At 41.4% G+C, this 16,803-nt stretch overlaps 1 protein-coding gene across 1 annotated transcript in view; it reads left to right on the top strand.

Annotated features, from left to right (window-relative positions):
* fbxo8 (F-box protein 8) overlaps nucleotides 1–16,803 on the top strand; it is a 43,213-nt gene that overhangs the window by 3,351 nt on the left and 23,059 nt on the right. The window contains exons 2-3 of the mRNA XM_037690016.1: nucleotides 6,338–6,431; nucleotides 16,612–16,698. Coding sequence (XP_037545944.1) covers nucleotides 6,338–6,431; nucleotides 16,612–16,698 — 181 coding nt within the window. The remainder of the gene's footprint in view (nucleotides 1–6,337; nucleotides 6,432–16,611; nucleotides 16,699–16,803) is intronic.

Here is a 16,803-nt window from a genome sequence, read left to right as displayed (position 1 = left end):
CTGTGACCTCCATACACCTGAAATCATCCCTGATGTTCTCGTCACTGTTTTCAATCTTCTGAGGATCCGGCGTCTCTTCTCCGGTGGTTTATTGTCGTCCAGACACAAAGTAGGATGCAGGTTTTCCTCCGTCGGCCGTTTGTCAACAAGTGAAATGAGCTCACATGCAGAGTTTTGGGTTTTCTCTTCAAATTCACATTTTTCAGCAACATTCTTCTTAATTCTTCATCTGTAGGGAGGAGATGAAACTAGACCTCTTTTCACCAGAACTCTTTTTGCTTTGGGCCCATGTTCAAAACTGTTGTTGTAGCCACTGATTTCATTTGGTCTGGTTGTTCTGCAGCTGCGAACACAACAGGTACACGCCTTGCCTGCCTGCATCGTACATTCTGCAACGTGCTGGGTCAGTCTTTGAATTTTCTGTGTCTTGGGTCTTGACTGGTATAGTCGACCTCGGCCTCTATTCAAGATCAAGTCGTTTGTCATTCACATCACATGGTACATGAGGTGGAACGAAATGATGTACTCAGTGTATTATGTACTGTTGCTTTTGTGCTGCCATGATTAGTGCCTCTGTTCTGTCCTTCAGTCCAACCCTCTGTAACCTCTGGTAGGATTTGTTGGTATCAGCCACCTTCACAATCTGATGGCGGCACGTGTTGTGCAGAGGCTTATCGTTTCCACGATGGCTCCTGTTGTTTCTCTTCTTCCAAATTGTGTTTCCGCTGCCTGAGACATTCACTTATGATGTACTTCAGGGTCGTGGTTGTTTCATCCTGTATAGTGGCTCAGACACTCAGTAGTCCTCTGTCACCCTCCTTTGTCTTGGTGTACAGTCTTAGTGCTGGACTTGGGGTGAAACCCTCTTGTGAGTAGGCCTGTCACAATAATAAATCAGTTAATCGCATGATAAATGAAAATTATCGACCTGATTTTCATTTATCGACTTTATCGTTTCTTGGTGTCTCTCTTTCTACTGAAGACGCTGGATGACAAAAGGCTCAACTCCGGTGTTCTTCACTGACCCCTCCCTTTATCTTTTCTCTTTAAAATCCATTTTAACCGTCAAAAATCGTGTTTTTGGATCGTTAAAAGCAGCTAAGCTGAGAAGCTAAGCTGAGAAGCTAAGCTACGAGCTAAGCTAACAGGCCGACCTCGGGGGAAAAAAAACTTCCGTCTTGTCCAAGCTCCAAAATTCATGGTTGAAACACGTGCCTTTGTGTAAAAAGCTTTTCTCAGCAAAAAGAATCTGAGAACTTGTTTACTGCATTTTTTTAAATTAAAAACTTTGTGTGTAAAATGCTATGCTAAAGAGCTCAAACAACACCGAGCGTCCGCCATTTTGAGAACCGAAGAGAGACAGCCCATGTCACGTCAAGGGGCCTCCCTCCCATTTCTCTTACAGAGACATGCTGCTCGCTCCCTCACTATCCATCCTTCGGTTCAAACAGTCTTTGCCATCTGGTGGTCAAGAAAGGTACCACACAACACAAATTAAAAATTTCTTCTTAAATTTGACAATAATGACTAATTATTGGCAAATTTCAAACAATATTATTGTTTATCGCAATATTTTATGAGACAATTAATCGCCCAGCAAAATTTGTTATCGTGACAGGCCTACTTGTGAGGAAGATCTGTGTCTTGATCTCCTCCTTTCGTCAGACTATTATACTACAGGTGTTTTTGATGCCTGGCACAGCATATATGTTGATGGCTTGGTCCTTGGACTTAGAGTTTGACATTCTTCAGAACCAGCCTCCCCACCATCACAGACATCTACACCTCTAAATGCAGGAAGAGGGCCACCTGCATCATGAAGGACCCCACTCACCCAGCACACACATTTTTGCCCCGCTCCCCTCAGGAAGGAGGTTGAGGAGCATTAAGTGTAGAACCACCAGACTGAGGAACAGCTTCTACCCTGAAGCTGTTAGACTCATGAATCCCTAATCACGATTATCACTGAAAAAAAATCACTGTAATGCCACTTGTTTGTTGATATGTGCTGCTGACTTTCCATTCTGCTGATCTCATGCTGCTGATTCATTTCATGTTGCTGTGTTCATTCATACGCATCTGCTCACACAGACTCATGTTTGTGCTGATGTTGTTCGGAGTATTGTTTTTGTACTACTAGTGCTTGGTGTATTCTTAGTTGCAGGGGTGTCAACCTCCAGACCTCGAGGGCTGGAGTCCTGCAACTTTTAGATGTGTCTCTGATGCCACACAGCTGAGTCATATGACTGAATTAGCTTCTCAGTGCAGTCAAGTTCTCCAAAGTCCTGCTAATGACCTCCTTATTTGATTCAGCCATGTGGCATCAGAGACACATCTAAAAGTTGCAGGACTCCGGCCCTCGAGGTCTGGAGGTTGACGCCTGTGGTTTAGTGTATTTCTTAGTTCCTATCTTAGATCTTATTACTGTTTTTCTTTTACAAGTTATACTTTTGTTGGATGTAACTGGAACCCTTTGTACACAATTTCGTTCCACCACATGTACCACATGAGATGCAAATGACAATAAAGAAACCTTGACCTTGAACTTAACTCTCTGTAGGTTGTTGGTTCTGGCTGACAGTGATCTGACTGAGGGGGATCAGGCCCATACAAAACAGGAGTTGGGTCAGAAAATCACCTTGGCCGCACATGAAGCTGACTTGTACAATTAGTTTTAAATTGGCTATTAGAGATGTCTTCCACATTTTTGAAAATATTTCAAACACTTTTCGGCTATTTTGGCCATTTAACATTGTCTTATGTAATTCTGTCTCACTTAATATGACAGCAAATGAGTACTCAACTGAAAAGTTCACACAATGCTTTATCAACATGGCCTTCTATTCACCCGTGAAACTTGTGATTACTTGTGTAACACCGGTTCTCAGAGTAGCATGAGTGAGATCTCATTATTGGATACACCTCCCCTTCGTATTCATCAGAAGCACTTATTTCATTACTCCAATCCTGATTGGCTGGTGGTCGCAGCGCCTGTCACCATCCTTTTTGTGTGCAGCATAATTTGAAATAAGCAACTCTTGCTTTGCCCCAGCAAGAAGGATTGTCTGGTGAGACATCTTAAGGCTCCTGTAGTGTGTCAAGGACAGCTTCGCTGTGGACATACTGTCCCACCAAATGTGTTATTTAAAACACGTACGGTCCCACTAAATGTAGTGAAAGTGGGAGACAGCTTACTGTACCTTCACTACTAATTATTTAAATATAACGGGTTCTTTCTTTTTCGAGTTAAATTAATGCCATGTGACGAGGTAACTGTGAGGATTGTTTAATCAGTGACAAGAGACGTTAATTTTCCTTTGACCCATCAGAATAAATGCGGTCATTTATTTAACAGAATCAAAATTTAACATCAGAACGTGTACACGTGATTAGCTGATCTGATTCTGATTAATAAAACTTGACACGCTTTACTAATAAGACAACAAGACATTTCTGAAGGCATCTAGATTACTGGCAAAATAGAAGAGTTTAAAGGAAGGAGTTTAGAGGTTTAAAGAAAAGATGGGTGAAGAGAGGTGTTTGTTGTTGACTAGGATTGGCACGCTTCTTTCAATCACCAGCTCAAACCTCCGGTACACTTAGCACGTGACGACTCGTTACCTTCACAGGAGATAAATCCGCTCCGGTGTCGGGTCCATTTCAATGCTACCTTCCAGCGTCTCCGGTAAGAGCGGCTGGTCATCGTCAGAAGTCGTGTTGATTTACTCCGTTCAACAAACAGGCTCAGCTCCCTTCGAAGTTGGAGGCATTACACCCGGGTGGATTCACAGCAAGCATATGTGAGTCCATCAGAGTTTCCACTCAGAAGTGGAAGACTCCACAAGGCTTGAGAAGACTCCATCAAAGACTGAGTTTAACGCAGATCCAAGACTTCAGAAGAACTCGGAAAAACTTGAGAAAACGGAGAAGACTCCGTAGACGACTGAATAGTTCCAGGAAGTGTCAATTTTTAAAAAGTTCTCACTTCCGGTCACTTAATACTTCCTGATTGGTTGAAACAACCAACAGGGGGTGGTTCTAGTGATGTCAGAGGGTTATTAAAAGTCAACAGAGGGTTCAGAATTGTTTAGGAACGTTTAGTACAGACAGAGAAATGTTATGGCGAAGTGAGAGGAACGCAGATGCCAGTGTTTCTCTTTTTACCGTCTGCTAGGTTTAAAAACAATACAGCCCGTTCTAATAACTTCTTTCTGACTGTCTCAGACTTTTGACCGACATCACTACTTCTCCTTTAGACAGAAGATCAAAATGCATAATTACTTTGTAAATAGACATTTAACTTGATTTCTCATTTAAATGAGGATTAAAAAAAATCATTAATACTGTTTCACAGTTGATTTAAAATGAGTGGTTCACGTCAACTTTAGAAATGATATGAACTAAACACACTTTGATTATCAAGATATTGTAAAATAGTAATGATAATATAAAAAGAAGAGTGTTCTTTCAATTGATTACTTCAGGATACAATTAAACAGTCTCTGGATGAGCTAATTTGTATTTCTGGATTCAAATCAATGAAATAACAGTTCCTGTCCCATGAAGGTCTTCAGAGGCAGGTTTTGGTCAGAGGCCTAGTTCACTACACCCCCACATACTAGTGCGGTCCTGTCTGCAGACAGTTGAGACTTCATACTCGAGCGTCCACCCTGACCGGCTGCAGCCAGCGCCGCAGGCAAGGGGCATTTACCTTCGGGACAAATTGAGTTCGCAGATTGGTCATTTACTGACACGCCTACTGGATTGATTGACAGGTCGCAAAAAAAAAAGAGAGGTGGCAGCAAGCGGCAGTGGTGTTCTATGTTTATATATTGTTAATAAAAACTTGTAAAAAAAAAAAAACCTGGGAGCGCTGGCCCTGCAGCCCACCCATCAGACTGGCCCACCAGGAAATCTCCATATCCTCCCTCAGCTACGCTGGGCCTGATTTTAATTCTCTCATGACAAATTCCTTAATTTTTCACAATTTCAATCATGCCGTCAACGGACGAGGAGGAAGAGATCGCTGCCTCTTGAGGGAAAAAAAACAAAAACAAAAGAAAAGGCCATTAAAAAAAAACAGGGATGACGGAAGAGAATTTAATACATTGGTGTCGCATACAAAACAGTCCGTCACCAGGCAGTTTATTGTGCAACACAGAGTACGCCTAGTACGCGGTCGTAAAAATTGATCTTTGCACGGACATGCCCTGCGGGCGTCCGCTTTGACTCTAATCCGGTACGCGCGGACCTCCACGGAGTGAGGTATGCTAGAGTCTGTGGGGGCCTTTACTCATGCTTCTCTGAGAACCGGGGTTACACAAGTACCCTGAAGAGTCAGAGTCAGAGTTTCTTTATTTGTCATTCACACTACGGTACATGTGGTGGAACAAGATTGTGTTCTCAGGGTCCCAGTTACATCCAACAATAAAATGTAAAAGAAAAACAGTAATAAGATCTAAGATATGAACTAAGAAAAACATCAACTAAATATACACTAAGTACTAATAGCATAAAAGCCATACGTTGAACAGCAGCACGAACATGAGTCTGTGTGAGCAGATGAACATGAATGAACACAGCAACATGAAACAGATCAGCAACAACATGAAACAGATCAGCAGCAACATGAAACAGATCAGCAGCAACATGAAACGGATCAGCAGTTCTCAAGCTATCATTCATAAAGTTCTCATTCCTAGCATTCATTTCAATGTCTCAGTATGGGATATGGAGACTCCCAAATTGCCGGACAGAAAATTACTCACAAAGGCGATGGGTACTTCAGACTCTAGTCAAGACTGAAGCCACAGCAGAAGAAGACGATGTTTTATATCTGATATATTAAAAATCTATTTTATTAATCAGTAAACAAGTAAACATGATTTTTTTTTATTCAGTTGATGAAAGACTTACAGATTATTAAAGGACAATGTCAGAGTTGCAATAAATAAGCGTCACGTCATCTGGCTCGTTGGCATCATGGCATTTTCCTCACTGCAGACATGTTCCTGTTTTTAGTTTTCTACATCCGCCTTAGAATCTAGCTGTTTTTTGTTACTTTTCTTTTCTTTTTACTTTACTTTTTTTTTGCCATTCTATTTGTTAAATAAATAAATAAAATAAAAATTGCATGACTTTTTATAACAGTTTATTGTTGTCGCTGTTGCCCATTGTTGTCATCTTTCTTTGTTGAAATCAGGTCTCTTGTAAATGAGTCCTGGAGGCTCAATGGGATTTACTGTCTAAATAAAGGTTGAATGAATGAATTTTGTTTCATGTCATTCTATTAATGCCTTTCTGTGTTGTGGGTCTGCTGTGTCTGCTCTGCTTACAGATGGGTCAGGCTTTGTGGAGGCTTCCTCCCAGGCAACAGCAGCGGCTTCAAGAAGAGCTAGCCGACCAATTGACGGAGAGAGGAGGAAGAGTTGGTAATTCTATCAAATTTATTACATCTCTTCAGCATTTAGTGTACAACCCCTGTGAAAATGTGTGAAAATCAATTTTTTTTTATTCCGCTACTTTGGAGTAGAATCGAAAAACATCACAGATAATGAAACGTTTACATTTATTTAAAAGAAACAACTAAATAGCAACTAAATATTGAATAGAACTGTTTTTAAGTCGAATTAAAATAAAATTCAAGAAAAGTTTTCCCACCATCAGCTCTCTATCAGCTAACCATCTGAGCTGTTGCTGTTTGTGATAAATTAATTGGAATTGTGTATCCTAAGAAAAGTTTGATCTGTGTTATGGTTACAAAATCTTTGCCCTGTGAAAAGATACAGTATCATCTTGAAAAGTGACCAGATATACGAAGTCAAGTTTATGTTCAAGTATGTTTATTGTCATTTCACCACATGTGGTACGTGAGGTGGAACAAAATTATGTACACAGCGTCCCAGTTAGACCCAAAAATAGCAAAAATATAAAGTAAATGGACTGTACTAATATAGCGCCTTTCTATCTATTTCAAGATACTCAAAGCTCTTTACAACAATCTGTGCCTCATTTACCCATTCATACAGCTCTATACTAGATCTCTACAAAGCTAATTGAACAAATCATTCTAAAGAGACTAATCAGAGTTTTAGATCACATTCATACACTGATGGGACACACATCAAAGGCAATGAGGTGTTCAGTGTCTTGCCCAGGGACACTTAGGCACGTGACTGCTGGTGGATTCGAACCCCCAACTGTCGCATTGGAGGACGACTGCTCTAACCACTCAGCCACAGCCGCCATGGTGTAAAAAGAAACAGTAAATCAGGATCTAAGATGTAAACTAAGATATACGCTAAACTAGGCCTGTCGCGATAAACAATAAATCAATTAATCGCACGATGAATGAAAATTATCGACCTCATTTTCATTTATTGGCTTTATCGTTTCTTCTCTTCTTTTTTTCTCTCTTCGCTAAAAGCAGCTAAGCTGAGAAGCTAAGCTACGAGCTAAGCTAACAAGCCGACCTCGAGGAAAAAAACTCCTTCTTGTCGAAGCTCTAAAATTCAATTCAATTCAAAAATACCACCACCTCCACTTTTTCTCTCATGATGGAAATAGGGTTGGACTTGTTCCTGTTTCTCCTGAAATCTACAATCATCTCCTTTGTTTTGTTCACATTCAAGATGAGATGATTGTTCCACACCATGCCACAAAGCGGTCCACCAGTTCCCTGTACTCAGCTTCTTGTCCATCTCTGATACACCCGACCACTGCAGAGTCATCTGAATATTTCTGCAGATGACAGGAGTCTGGTTTGTACTGAAAATCTGAGGTGTACAGAGTGAAAAGGAATGGTGACAGTACAGTTCCCTGTGGTGCTCCTGAGCTACTGACCACCTGGTTAGACACACAACCCTTCAGTCTCACAAACCGTGGTCTGTCCGTCAGGTAGTCTTTGATCCAGGCGATTGTTGAGGCCTCCACCTGAGTCTTCTGGAGCTTCTGACAAAGTAAATCAGGCTGGATTGTGTTAAATGCACTGGAGAAATCAAAGAACATGACTCTCACAGAGCTGTCTGCCTTTTCTAGATGACAGTGAGTTTGCTGAAGCAGGTGTATGATGACATCTTCAACTCCAAGTCCAAGCTGATAAGCAAACTGCAGTGGGTCCTGATATGTGCTTGTTTTTCTAGTCAGGTGGGTCAGCAGAAGTCTCTCTAGGACCTTCATGATGTGGGATGTCAGGGCAACAGGTCTATAGTCATTGAGGACTGATGGGTGTGATTTATTTGGCACTGGAACAAGACAGGATGTTTTCCACAACACTGGAACCTTCTCCTGGGTCAGGCTAATGTTGAAGAGGTGCTACAGAACCCCACAGAGCTGATCTGCACAGACCTTCAGGACTCTGGGACTGACACCATCTGGACCTGCAGCCTTATTCTTGTTCAGTCTCTCCAGCTGCTTCCTCACCTGACTTCTGGAGATGCAGAGGGGGGAGGCAAAGGAGGTATCAGATCTGATTTGGTTGAAGACCAACATGTAGAAGAAGGGTCCATGACTGAGGTGGTAGATACAGTATTTGAGGTGTGACAGGACAGCCTTGGGTCAATGGAGGGTGGTATGTATGTTTGGCTGTGGGCAAGAGAGGAGGATGCTGAGCTTGTTCCTGAACTGAACCTATTGAAGAACGTGTTCAGTTCGTTGGCTCTGTCCAGGCTTCCATCCTTCTGATCCTTCTTCTGCTTGAAGCCTGTGATCTGTTTCATCCCTGACCACACCTCTCTGATATTGTTCTGCTGGAGCTTGCTCTCCAGCTTCTTCTTGTACACCTCCTTGCTGTTTCTTATCTTGACTTTTAGTTGCTTCTGTGTGCTCCTCAATAATTCTGTCTCCCTCCCTGAAGGCTCTTTTTTCCTGGTCTAGCAGTTCCTTCAGGTCAGTGGTAATCCAGGGTTTGTTATTGAGGAAGCATCTCACTGTTCTGGTGGGGATGGTGTTGTTTACACAGAAGTTTATTTAGTCAGTCACACACTCAGTCATGGCATTGATGTCCTCTCCATGTGGCTGGCACAGTGCATCCCAGTCTGTAGCCTCAAAACAACCCCGCAGGGCTTCTTCAGCTTCCATTGACCATTTTCTCACTGTTCTCTTTATTGCAGGTTGCCTCTGAACAAGGGGTTTATATTTTGAGCAGAGAAACACAAGATTTTGATCTGATTTGCCAAGAGGGGGTCTTGCTTTAGCGATGTATGAATCCTTGACATTTGCATAAAACAAGTCCAGCGTTTTGTTTTCTCTGGTAGAGCAGCTGACAAACTGTTGGAATGTCAGAAGTGTAGCAGAGAGAGAAACATGATTAAAATCCCCAGATATTGCAACAAACGCACTAGGGTGTTGTGTCTTTAGCTTAGCAACCATGGAGCTGATGACATCACACGCAGCCTCGGCAACAGCATTGGGTTGAATGTAAACAGTTGCCAAAATAACACTGGTGAACTCTCTTGGCAAATAATATGGACGACAACTTGGGGCTAACAGTTCAATATCTGGACTGCAGAGACGACACTTCACAGTAACATGTCCAGGATTACACCATCTGTTGTTCACAAGCACTGCCAACCCACCTCCTTTCCTTTTGCCACTCCTATCTGCTCGTACGGTCAGAAAGTCTGGCAATGAAACGCTGGAGTCGGGGATATGATCCTGCAGCCATATCTCAGTGAAACGCATAACACTGCATTCCCAATACTCTGGATGGGTCCTTGTTAGGGCTTGAAGTTCATCCAACTTGTTTCCCAGCGATCTCACGTTGCCCATCATGATCGATGGAAGAGATGGTTTAAACTTCATTCTTCCCTCTTTCTCCCTCTTCTTTGCTCCTGCTCTGCGTCCATGATGCCTCCTTTTCAACTCATTGGGGATTTGGGGTTGTAGTTGAGATATTATTTGAGCTTTGGAGATGTTAATCAGCTGCTCCCGGTTGTAAAAAACAACCTTGTTGTTATGGTTACGCATCATAACAAATGTCCAAAAGCAAAGATATTTCTGTAATTAAGGCATGAAGGCAACAATAATGCCACTTGACTGTTGGTATGTGCTGCTGACTATCCATGCTGCTGATTATTTCATGCTGCTGTGTTCGTTCGTACTCATCTGCTCATACAGACTCATGTTCATCCTGCTGTTTTTCTCCGTATTGTTTTTTGTACTACAAGTGCTTAGTGTATTCTAAGTTCATATCTTAGATCTTACTACTGTTTTGTTTACAATTTATACTTTTGTTGGATGTAACTGGGACATTGTCTACACAATTTCATTCCACCACACGAAATGCGAATGACAATAAAGAAGATCTTGACCTTGATCTAAAAATTCAGAAACAGAAATACAAATTTACAAACTTAAATGACTTGGCTTTTTTACATAAACAAACTGATTTAAATTTGTGATCCTTTTACTTTTGAAGTACACACAAGAATTAATAATGCTCTGCACCAACAAAACTGGTTTGTTCCACTTTGGAGTAAGCTGCTGGGGGAAGAATCAGTTTTGTGTTGTGTGTTTCATTGACTGATGAAGCCTTCTGGATGGAAGGTGAAACATTTCAGCACAAAAAAAAGAAACTGTCCAGATGATCTTACTGAAAAATGTTGGATTGTATTCCTGGATTACTGAGCATGGACTTTGTTAATTAATATTGTTGTATCAGTACTTAAATTTTAGGAGGTTTTATTGTTTCTGTTTCAATTCAGTTTATTTATATATCACCAAATCCCAACAGAATCATCTCAGGACACTGAACAAAAACATTCACACACATTATAAAAGCCAATTAGTAAAAGTTATCTAAGTTATAAAAGCATCCCACATTGAAGCTAATGCAAAGTCTTTTATTTGACAGACCTGACAAAAAACATGTAGTTGTACTTAAAAAAATGTTCTTTCATAATTTACATTTTTTACCATTAATTTTTTAAAATAAATATAATTTAAACCAAACGCACAGCATTTCCATCAATAATTTTATTCATCATTATTTATGATTGCAGCTGTGGCCGAGTGGTTAGAGCAGTCGTCTTCCAATGGGAGAGTTGGGGGTTCGAATCCACCAGCAGTCACATGTCCAAGTGTCCCTGGGCAAGACACTGAACACCTCATAGCCTCTGATGTGTGTCCCATCAGTGTATGAATGTGATAAAACTCTGATTAATCTCTTTAGAATGATTTGTTCAATTAGCTTTGTAGAGATCTAGTATAGAGCTGTATGAATGGGTAAATGAGACACAGATTGTTGTAAAGAGTGTAGTGAACCTGATGACCTGATGATCTGACCCTTATCTGACCCTGATGACCTCAAATCTACCAGATGGACAGAGACTGTTATTTTCATTGATCTGAATAAGTCTGAGCCATCTGATGACTTTCTTTCTTGAATTAATCAAGCAGAAAAGACAATTCTTTATAATCATTACTGTCTTACAAATGTTTTGATAATCAAATTGTGTTAGTTTCACTCAATGCTTACAGGTTGAAAAGAACTACTCATTTTTATTTTACATAAACAGTAAGTAATGATTTTTATTCCTCATTCAAAGAAGAAATCAGGTTAATATGCATTTCTTGATTTTCTGTCTGAAATGAGCTAAGCTCGTAAGTATGTGAAAGGTTGGTTTTCGGTCAACTAAAATGTTTACCGAGAAAGATGTCATGTTTAAACTTTTTCAGAAGATTACCAAGAGTTGACTCCACGAAGTCTGCTCTTCTGCAATAATCTCTCTGTCAGTTGTTAAAACAATCTCATTCTCTGACCTTGGCTTAGATAACATCTTACGTCACAAAACCACTCCTCTTTCTGGTCCATCCACGAATCAGAAAGCTCTGAAGTAAACTCGGAAGTAAACTCATTTAAAATGTGACGACTTCCCGGTTCTGGCAGAGTGCAGTCGGTTCCAAGAGATTCCAGAGTTAGAGTTTGAAAAGTCTGAAGAGTCTAAGAGACTGAGAGACTTAGACAATGAAGAGTTGCTGAAAGTTAAAGAATGAAAGGAGTTCAGAGTCTTGGATGCAGAACGCGTTCAAGATGGTCCAGAGACGTTTTGGAATTATAATTTCTGTTTGAACGACCCACGCACGACTCTCCAAGGATTTTAGCAGTTCTCAACGGAGACGCTGAAAAAGTCTGAAGGGTTCTTACTGAGCTGATGAACTTCAACAAGGTAAAGTTCTTCTTCGACCAAGTGTACCGTGGACTAGCTGAGATCTGACGAAGCGTGCAATTTCTGGTCAAACAGATTAAATTCCCTCACATATTCCTCTGTAAGATAAAATCTCCAGTTCATCTTAAACTCACCTCTCTCTCATAAATCAGTACAGATATTTTTAGAAATATCTGAAGCAAAGTCCTCAAATCACCGCCGAGTGATTTGAAGTTCATTATTTGTGAAACTTGTCTGTTATTATTTTCATATTTTGCCAAATTAATGTAAATGTTTGATGTTAAACTTTGATTCTGAAAATAAATGACTCCATTCATTTGATGGGTCAAAGATAATAACGTCTCTCGTTCGCATTTCTGTTAAAATTCAATGCACGACATTACAGTCAGAAAGATGAAGAACTCGTGAATATAGTATGCATATAAACGGGGATATATTGTCATACTACAACTAGTGACACGTACCCACGTGACTCACTACAAACTGGTGGCCCGTTAACGTGCTCATAAATGACTGTAAAAACGTGTAAGATTGATTTAAATGTTGGCATGTTGAAAAAGTAACAGTTTATCAGCTGTGATTGAACGCAGCCGGAGCTGCGCGCTTGGAGCTGCGCCTTTCAAGCAAACGCTGCATGTTCTAAGCGTTGGGCTGGCAATGTTTTAAGAGCTGAAATTGTGTCATTAAGTCTTGTGTAAGCTGAAATTGTACGTCTGTTACGTGTAACTAAGCTGGCTTTGAGCTGTGGAAACGCTTTATTCTGTTTAAACTGTGTTCCAAACGCTGTTCTGGTCCGGTTCGGTTCTTTGGACCGGCTCGGTTCTGAAACGGGTTCGAACGAGTTGTTTTAAATAGCTAGAAAGACGTTTGTCACGGAGCGCCGTCTCCGTGCGGCTCAGGGGGTTATTCGTTACAATTTTTAACAGAAAAAGTGCATTTTGACAGTTTAAAAGACGGAAAAGATGACGAACTATACTTTGAGTATCTCGATCAGATAGAGGGCTCTATACAAGTACAGTTCATTTAGCATTTATACCTGTACAAAAATAAAATCAAATAAAAGCTAAAATCTCTCAATTCTACCACAAGTAAACATACAGACGCAGTGGTTCCCAAAGCTGGACATAGGACCCATCATGCATTCCTGACAGACCAGGTGTGTGGGGTCTTGAGATGATGATAGAAACTGAATTCTGAAAAGGTTGTGTAAAATGTAAAAAAAAAAAAAATGCAACGATTTGAAATTCTTCCTGTATTTTTCTTCATAATGAAAGAAACAGAGAGTCACACAGGAGTGCCGTGGTTAGAGCTGCTGCAGAATTATCTCCCTGTCTGAAGCCTTTGTGGGTGGAGTTTGCATGTTCTCTCCGTGCATGTGTGGGTTTTCTCCGGGTACTCCCACAGACCAAAAGCATGCATGTTAGGCTGATTGGTAACTCTAAATTGTCCCTAGGTGAGAGAGAGAGAGCGAATGGTTGTTTGTCTCATTTGTCTCTATGTGTCCTTGTGATGGACTGGAGACTGGGTGTCCCCCTGCCTCTCGCTCAGTAATGGCTGGACATGGGCACCAGTGACCCCCGCGACCTGAAAAGGAAGAATCTGGTAAAGAGGATGGATTGATTGATTGATTGATGGATGGATGGATGGATGGATGGATGGATGGATGGATGGATGGATGGATGGATGGATGGATGGATGGATGGATGGATGGATGGATGGATTGATGGATGGATGGATGGATGGATGGATGGATGGATGGATGGATGAATGGATGGATGGATGGATGGATGGATACTTATTTTTTTTGCTGAAGCAGCAGAGCCCCCTCCAGCAGATGGTGCCCTAGGCGATCGCCTATGTTGACTATGCTCAGAGCCGACCTTACCTTGGCACACAATACTGAATCAGCTTTGGTAAAACACTGCTGGAAGGGTTATATTTTTAACTGAAAATAACAGATAGATTAAAAATAATAAGAAACAAAATATGAGTTCATTAAATATTCATTTCTTCAATGGAGAAAGGTCAAGTGAAGCTAATGGATTAAAACATATACTGTATATTTAACCAAGGGCATCAGAAGCATTCGTAATTGGGGAGGGGGCACACTGATGTGTGTAGGTGTGTGTGGGGGGGGGGGGGACGTTTTTTGAATGTGGGGGGGGACATGTCCCCTTCACATATAATGGTTGCGACACCTATGTATTTAACCATGAAACCAATGTCGTGTACACAATAAAAGCAGAAGAGTAAGCGAAGAATAATTAGTTGTCCTCTGCAAGTCTAAGACGTTTAAGTTCTGTAGAATTCAGGATTTTACTTAAAGTTCTGGAGTTTAAAAAGCATGCAGCTCTTTGTTCTGTCCACGTCTGTCATGAGACAACTGTTTTGAACTCGGGGCTTCTTCGTTGCCTTGGAGATGAGAATCGCGCTCACCGATTGGCTTCAGCTGAATTCCACTGTCTCTGCAGCCGAAGGCTGACAGAGAAACACAAAAGTTCCCTTGTGATAAGACAAATGTGCACTGAATATGCAAACACTTAGAGGTAAGTGAGATTGCAACAAAAAAAACATTCCATTTTTTCACAATTTTGAGTTGCCAACTGGTCCCCAACTGCTCCGGGTCAGAGATGTAGCACTGAGGTCACGAGATATTTACGCCCACAGAAAGGGTAGATTGAACCTGAATAATGGCATCAAGACTGCTAAAGCCAGATATAAAAAGTGAACAGAGGTCATCTTCAGGGAAAACACTCCTCGCTGCATGTAGCATGTCGTTCACATGTCAGATTACAAACAATGCCACCTAATCCCTCGCTCTACTGACACTTCTCTCCTGGGTCAGCTCTACACCTTCTCTCACTTTGAGGATTGCAGGCAGGCAGAGGACACATTGTTGACACCACTGGAGCATGACCAGCCACTCATCCTCCAACAGCACCAGGTTCTGTAGGTCCTGCGTCAACACCAGGGCTGGATGGAGAACCAAGCAGAGTGCTGAAATATGTCAATCTGCTTGCAGCAGCAAACCATAGCCCAACAACTGCCTTAAACCTTTTGCTCAAAACCTCTGCCATCACCGTCCTGCGGCCCTGACCCCGGTCATCATGAAGTGCAGCATATCAAAACTCACCTTTCACTTGGCCTTGACCAAAATCAGTTTGCCTACAAACCCAGCAGATCCACAGATAACCCCAGCTCCATTGCCCTGTACTCTGGACTCAGTCACCTGGAAAACGTCAACACTTGTCAGGATGCTGTTTGTTGACTCGAGCTCAGCATTCAACTCCATCAGCCACTGCAAACTGACAAACTGCAGACTCTGCAGCTCAGAACCCCTCGGTTTGTGGATCAAGAACTTCCTCACAAAGAGGCCTTAGCGTGTCAGGATGGACACCTCCACATCCTCCACTGTCAACCTTTCACAGCCTTTCGATACTGTTGGTAGGCTGAACCCAGATGATTATAAATAATAAATTTTTTGACACTTGTAAAGCACTCGGTAAGGGTTTTTAAACCAATATGGACAAATAAAACTGTTATATGGGCACAAGGACAAACTACTTTTTGAACTGCTCATAAATCACCAACCAAGCCTGCCAGCTTGCTGCCTTGGTCCTTTCATAAATCCCACAATGACAAGAAGAAGGAGTCTCAGGCCTGGTTTAAAAGTGTTTTGTGAAAGAGTTTAGATTTCTTTTGGTTGTTTAAACTCACAGTGCTGCTGTGAAGGCCTCGTTAAGTTCACCAACATTCACCATGTACGTGCTCACTCATTGGTGTGTTTACCTTTGTGCAGAAAGGCTGCAGATTCTTCTTCTGGCTTCTCTGTGTGGTGTACATGTTCTCCCTGTGCATGTGTGGCTTTTCTCCACGTACTATGGTTTTCTCTCACAGACAAAAAACATGCATGTACTTTAGTAACTCTGAAAAAAGAAGAAGAATTTGCCACTAGGTGAATCATTGTTTGTCTCGTTTGTCTCTGTGTCCCTCTATTAGACTAGTTCTGTTCCGTTTGTCTCTGTGTCCCTCTGATGGACCGGAGACTTGTCCAGTTGTCTCTGTGTCCCTCTGATGGACTGGAGACCTGTCCAGGGTGTCTTCCGCCGCTCATACAGCCACTGCTGGAGATGGACACCGCCTCCCTGTGACCCAGAAAGGATTAGAGGATGAAGGAAATGTACAGATGGTGGATTTTGCAAAGTTATATAATATTTGAATATTTTAGGGTTAAAATTAAAGCTAAAATAAAACGATGATCACAGAAACTAAGAATCCAGCGGGCAACAATTACAGTAGTAGCCAACGAGCAATAAATAAATTTAAAAACTCAGAATGCCAAGTAAAGTCTGATTTATGGATTTATTTACAAGTGTGATGACAACAGTAATTAAAGTCAATGTTTTCTGAGAATCAGGTTTCTTTCTGTTTTATTTGTTGTTAGGAAGAGATGGAGGAGGTGCACAAAGACGAGCTCATCAGCAGTGTTATGGCCCTGACATATATCATCTGTTAAAAACATGCAGAGGAGGTACAAACACACACAAAGTGCACCTTACACTACTATACTGTACACACGCACGTATGTGTGTATATATGTATATATATATATGTGTGTGTATGTATATATATATAT

This window comes from Nematolebias whitei, chromosome 16 (assembly GCF_014905685.2).
Source record: "Nematolebias whitei isolate Nwh7 chromosome 16, NemWhi1, whole genome shotgun sequence".
NCBI lineage: Eukaryota > Metazoa > Chordata > Actinopteri > Cyprinodontiformes > Rivulidae > Nematolebias > Nematolebias whitei.
This window is presented reverse-complemented; position numbering and strand designations above follow the sequence as displayed.